Here is a 6604-nt window from a genome sequence, read left to right on the forward strand (position 1 = left end):
CGTTTCTCGCCCAACTTGTGAGTTAAAGTCCCCTAATATAATTTTTAAACAGTGTCCTGATAGACCATTGTACACTCTTTCTAATTCATCATAAAACATATCCTTCAGGTCTTTTTCACCCGTTTCTGTGGGTGAGTATACACATATCAGTATAATGTCATATTGTTTACCGGCTATACGAATATGACAGATGCGATCATTTACTGGAGTAAATTTCTTTATAGAAGGTAACAACTGGTCATTTACTAAAAAACCCACTCCATTCTCATGCTTTCCATTGGATGGTCCACTATAAAATAATGTCATTCCATTGGTTCTCACGTCTCCTTCCCCTGGCCACCTGACCTCCTGCAGCGCCACTATTTGAACGTTCTTGTATTTCTTCACCGCATCACTTATAGACTTAAGTGCGCCTGGTTTATAAAGTGATACCCATGTACATACAAAATTCAAATAACTTAGAACATACACAAACATTACAAGAGTACCAAAGTGTGCTAAATTTGAGTAACATTGAACAAGTGCAGATCAATCCAAACACGTCTTGTATACCACTCGATATGCAAGAATATCTTACAAAAAAATAATATATATATATATATATATGTATTGCATTTCTGCTTTTTTTAAATAAGACGTATATTTATACATTTTCTATAACATTTAAAATCTAAATTTTTTTAATAAACAATTTTATGTCAAAAAGTATTTTTAAATTTTCTTGAAGCATTAAAAATTAAAAATTTTATCTTACTTATTTTGTTTATTGTTTTTAGATGACATAGTCCATTTATACCATATGATTTTCTAACAGGTTTATCGTTTATTTGATGCTTACAATATTTATTTATTACAACGTACAGTGTAAGTTTCTCTATTATTATTATATAAGGTGTGTCAATGATTTGAATGAAAGTCAACGATATTTATTCAATTATTCATATAAGTTTGTGTGCCTATTCTGTGATTTTTGTATTTATAGCGTATTTTTCCTTATTTTTAATGCAACGATTTTTGGTACATATTTTAATGTCCATGAATCATGAACTTGGCCAACCTTATAAATTATCCATATAAATCTAAATTATTATTTCATAACAATCATAACGCGTGAATATACGAGTATACAATACATACCTTATTGTTATTAGAAGTCTTTCTTCGACACCGACACATTTTCTAAAATGAGTATCTTTTCGGCTGATGGCCGGTTCAAGCAAATTGCAAAGTTCTGAAAAACTTTCTTTACTCATTCTGTAGAATGACTGAAAACGTTCTGGATGTAATAATAGTTCTCTCGAAGCAACATACGCATTTCTGTTGATATTATTTGCTAAGTAGGGATGAATCCAAAATTTACGTTTTTTTTTTTTACTTTTTAAATAAGACCACATCACTATCACACTATCATCTGAACTATCAGATTCCATTTTCAATAGGTACACGGATGATGCTGGTGACGAACTGTTATATACTGTTTAAATATACGAACTGAAAAATAATACAGTAGCACAATATTGTTGATGCGACTCCGATCGCGTGAATGAGCGATTCTACGCAAAACTCGTCGCGTACGACAGTTTCATGGTTTTTTTTTAAGTTGCGTCGCGTCAATCGCGTCGAGTTAGTGGGAGAGCTGCCTAAGGAGCGTAATAATGTTATATAAAACAGCAATTTGCAATTTGTGTTAGATATGTTTAAAATGGCAACATACATGAACAATTATTATGTACAACTCCTATACATAGGTAATACTATTGGAAGACGAATGGCGGACAATTTCCCCCCGGACATTTTCCCCCCGACTGTTTTTGGCGTAGTAGGACATTTTCCCCCCAATATATTTTCGATGCGGACATTTTCCCCCCATTTTTTTTTTAAGTTTATTATTTAATATTTAATAAGAAATTATTTTTTCCAGTAAAATATAATTTTTTTTTTATAAATATAATCAATTATACTATAATTACCTATTATAGTAGATGTATATTTTTGATAAATTCAACTACTTGAAGCAATAAAATAATAGTAATTTATATATTATATTTAAAAGATTGTCTAAATAAAACAGTAATAGTACTAGCATATTGTATTATTCGCTATACTCCGTTTCAAAAGAGAAGACACCGGGCGGCGACCAGTTTCCGTTCGGCGGCGCGCATCTCCCACTTTGTCCCAGGGAACCACTTGTTTGATTAGCATGGTTGCTAGCGCTCCTAACCGATGATAAATATTTGACTGGTCGTTATACCGAACGATTCAAATTCCAATCTTTTTTGTGTATCATTTGTAATATCCTGTTTACACGCAGCACACCGTCACTAGCAAACGCTCAGTACCTAAATTGCATTTGATTTTTCATTATTATTTTTTTTAATTTTATTTTATTTACCGAAGAAGAAATAGCTGGAGTAGAATTTTCGTCGCCGGTTAAACGAAATATCAAAGGAAAGGTATGTATATTTTTTTAACTTGAATCAATTGTTTAAGAAAATGAATATCGACCATTTCATAGAAGCCGTAAAGTAACAAATATTCAACTTTAAAAACGTGACATAATATAAGAAATTTAATTAAATTTTGAAAAACAGTCGATTAAAAAATGAAGTTCATGCGGTTTAAGTTATTAGTTGAATCAAGGGTTGATTATAAGCCTTATATAAAATATATTAAATTTTATAATCAAAAATACGAAATATAACATGAAAAAACAAATTACTAATGTTTAAACTATATTCATTTCATTAACAAAATTAAATAAAAAGTAAACCGAATACTACTTCTTTACCAATTAAAAAATTTAACGCTTTATACTATAACATCTATTACAAAGATTTAGTTAAAGAAATATTTATAAAACTGTTGAACAAGATACTGATACCCACTTTTTTCTATAAAAACGTATTTTGTAACTGTAACTAATTTATACACCTACGTATAACATTTATTTTATATTAAAGTGTTTTTCTGTGATATACATGAGACACGTATAAAATATTTTTTTCAAGGATATTGAACACAAAAACGTATTACCATGTGGTAAACCGATATGTTCTATTGTTTCCTTATATTATGAGTCGTTTTGTATCCATATAAGGACATACCAACTGTGCCCAAATGACCTTTTTTTTGTAAACTGTGCATCTGTGTCTGAAACTTATTTCAATATAGGTATACAGCATTTTAATTCACTACGTTATCTTTTATGTAACAAATGTGAACTGTTTATAACTATATAAGTTATAAGGCAAATAACTATTATTTACAGTTATTCAATTTAATAGTTTGGTAGGCAAAAACACGTGTTTGGGCATTTTATCCAAATTCACATATCGAGTTTTTACGATAATATTTTAATATATATTATAGCGAGTATGCACATGAACCACCAATTTGAGAAATGACATAAGTCAATAAAAGGTTATTCGGAGAAAATAATAAAAAACTTTTTTTAAAGAACCAGTTACCAATACAGTATGTAAATTAACTAGAATGTCAGTAGTTGTGATTCGAAAAATAATTCAGATATTGTAATGCAGTTTTTTCAATGTAAATATGACTAATTGCCTACCTTTAATATTGGTCAAAGTAAAAATAATAAAAAACCACTTACATTTTTTTGAACATTTGAAAACAGCTATTTCATAGAGTTATTTACTTGTAATATGAAGAAAAAATAATATTGAAATCCGTTTAATTTTGAAAGATCGAAAGAAACTTCTATTTAAAAAAATAAAATATAAAAATATAAAAAATATTATAGTTAAATTGTATATTTTTAGTAACTATAATGATCAGAACTCATAACTTCTAGCATTTACACATTTCTTTTTAGAGGATCTGGAGACGTATATTTGAGCTATTAATTTGTTTTAAAAACCTAAGATGTTAAATGTGAAATTCTATGTTGCATATTTTTGCATATTTAAAAGTTAAAATGATATTTTGCTTTTTTAAGTCTTTCTCAGTACCGTAGCCTTAAAACATTTTTTTCTTAATAACAACAAGTAATTATAGAAGTATTAATTATTTATATTTGTAATTACATTACTTTTTAAACTCAAAAAAAAATGTAAATTTACCAAATAAATAAAAAATTAACTTAAAAAAATTTAGTTACAATTTTGATAAGGAATTAGTAATGTAATTTAATTACCAAAAAATAGTAATTTCACCAACACTGGAAATTACGTAATATAAAACTGCTCATTATTCATTTATAAACTTAACTTTTGTAAAAAAAAATCAACCCAACACGTGAATATTCGATTTTGATAGGTAGGGTATGAAAATAAAATACAATACGATGTAATAATTCAAACACAATTTAAAACTACTTACAACTTAAAACTTATTTTATATTGGTAGGTACTATTAATTTTACTATATGCAATGCAATTTTAAAAATATAAAGATTAATTTAAAGATATTATCTTTTTTTACGATGAAACTATTCATACTACTTTACGTTATTTCCAGTAAGGTATAATGAACTCGAAAGTTAATTACACTAATTATATGGTATACATTTATTGTTTTAAAATAATTTATTAAATAATTCTACAATTTTAAAATACTTTCAATTTTAAATTTCGAAATGTTTTTTATAAAAATTAATGTTGTGCAAATCCAGTGCTTGGTAAATAATATTCTCGCTTTCAAACATTTTTTTAAAAACTATTATTGTGATAAATTAGTATAAAAAATTAAAAAAAAAAAATGTTAAGTAATATTACTATTGTAGTACTAAATTTCTCACTTCATTTAAAAACGTTTAAAATTGAAAAAGTCGATTTTCATTTTTATAAAAATGTAGATAACAAGATATATTTATTTTTTTTAGTTTGTTTGTTCACGTCAACGTGAAATGATAATCAATGCGTATAAATCCAAATTGGCAGTCGATCCAAATTTGACTGTTAGAAAGGCGCGCGAAATCCTCTCTAAGGAATTGGGAATTGGTCAAAAGACAATTTCAAACACAATTGCCCAATATCGCGAAAACAAAACAGTGTCTTCGCCAAACAAAATAAAAATTTTCAAAAACGTTGAAACAAAAGTAGACGATTTTGATAAATATGCCATCAGAAGGAAAATCCATCAGTTTTGGTTTAATCGTGAACTGCCGACGTTAGATAAAATGTTGACGGTAGTTAATGAAGATAAAAGTCTACCAAATTTCTCCCGCACATCATTATATCGATTAATGAAATCCATGGAATTCGAATGTGCTAAACGAGGTCGTAACAGCGCGTTACTTGAAAAAAACAAGATAATTCTTTGGCGAAGACGGTACATTAGAGATTTACGAAAATACAGAGAAGAAGGTCGTCAAATTTATTTTCTCGACGAAACTTGGGTAAATGCTGGAGATGTTACGAGCAGAATATGGAGTGACAATACTGTACAATCTAGCCAAGACGCTTTTTCCCAGGGACTATCAACAGGCGCAGTCAATCCCACAGGTAAAAGGAAGCGACTCATAGTAGTTCACATAGGGTCCGAAGACGGATTTGTTCCAGGTGGGCTTCTATGTTTCGAATCCAAAAAAAACACCCAAGACTATCACGACGAGATGAATGGGGATTCTTTTCGTGATTGGTTGGAAGGTGTTTTGCCGAGACTCTAGGAAAATTGTGTAATTGTGATGGACAACACTCCTTATCACTCAGTGAAAAAAGAGAAATGTCCAACTACGCAATGGCGAAAGGCAGACATCATCAATTGGCTCACAAGTAAAGGGGAGGTAATCGATAACTCGATGATAATTCCGGAGTTATTAGAAGTGGTAAAACGATTGAAACCTTTGTATTCAACCTATGTGATTGACGAAATGGTTAAGGAGCAAAACAAAGTAGTCTTACGTTTACCTCCCTACCACTGTGAGCTAAATCCTATAGAATTAGCTTGGTCTGTCGTCAAAGATCACGTAAAAGCCATCAACAAAACTTTTAAGCTAGCCGACGTACATAATCTTCTAATCGAAGGTACTGTAAAAGTTACTGTTGAGATGTGGAAAAACTTTATCAGCCACACCACGAAAGCAGAAGACAAGTTTTGGGACATGGATAATTTGATTGATGAACTGATGGCAGAACAACAGAGAGTTGTACTAACTATCGGCAATTCTGATGACGAAGATGATTCTGATTTTTCTGATTTTTAATGTTTTTTTATTTTTGTGTAAATATTTAATTTGAGTCGCGGAAGCAATGCGCAAGCAGTCCCCGCGGCGTCGTCGGTTCAAACTGGAAAAAAAAAAAAAATATTTAATTTGTAAAAAATTGTCAATAGTAAAAAAAAATCAGTCACATAAAATATTTAATTTGTATATTTTGTGACTGAAGTTTTTTTACTATTGACAATTTTTATTTTTTAATTTATGTGTAAATATTTAATTTATATATTTTATGTGACTGATTTTTTTTTACTATTGACAATATTTTTATTTTTTATACATTATATAGTTACTCGTTTGTACATTATTATTTCAATATTTGTGTATTTTATATTTATCATACAGATATATCTAATTTAATCTATAATAAATTCCGTATTTTTTTATTATGGACTTATTAATAAGTATTATGTTTGCTAATAAAAT

At 28.8% G+C, this 6604-nt stretch overlaps 2 protein-coding genes across 2 annotated transcripts; both read left to right on the forward strand.

The window, feature by feature from the left end:
- The first annotated feature begins 2039 nt into the window (after positions 1 to 2039).
- On the forward strand, positions 2040 to 6306 carry LOC112602999. The gene is made up of 2 exons (XM_025351395.1): positions 2040 to 2453; positions 4844 to 6306. Exon 2 carries the CDS (start codon positions 4868 to 4870, stop codon positions 5627 to 5629), a length of 762 nt encoding a protein of 253 aa, XP_025207180.1. The 5' UTR covers positions 2040 to 2453; positions 4844 to 4867; the 3' UTR covers positions 5630 to 6306.
- Positions 5648 to 6166, forward strand: LOC112603000. Its single transcript, XM_025351396.1, has one exon. It carries the CDS (start codon positions 5648 to 5650, stop codon positions 6164 to 6166), a length of 519 nt encoding a protein of 172 aa, XP_025207181.1.
- Positions 6307 to 6604: the final 298 nt, after the last annotated feature.

Source organism: Melanaphis sacchari, unplaced genomic scaffold (assembly GCF_002803265.2).
Source record: "Melanaphis sacchari strain LSU unplaced genomic scaffold, SCAv2.0 Contig939_pilon_pilon, whole genome shotgun sequence".
NCBI classification, from domain to species: Eukaryota; Metazoa; Arthropoda; class Insecta; order Hemiptera; family Aphididae; genus Melanaphis; species Melanaphis sacchari.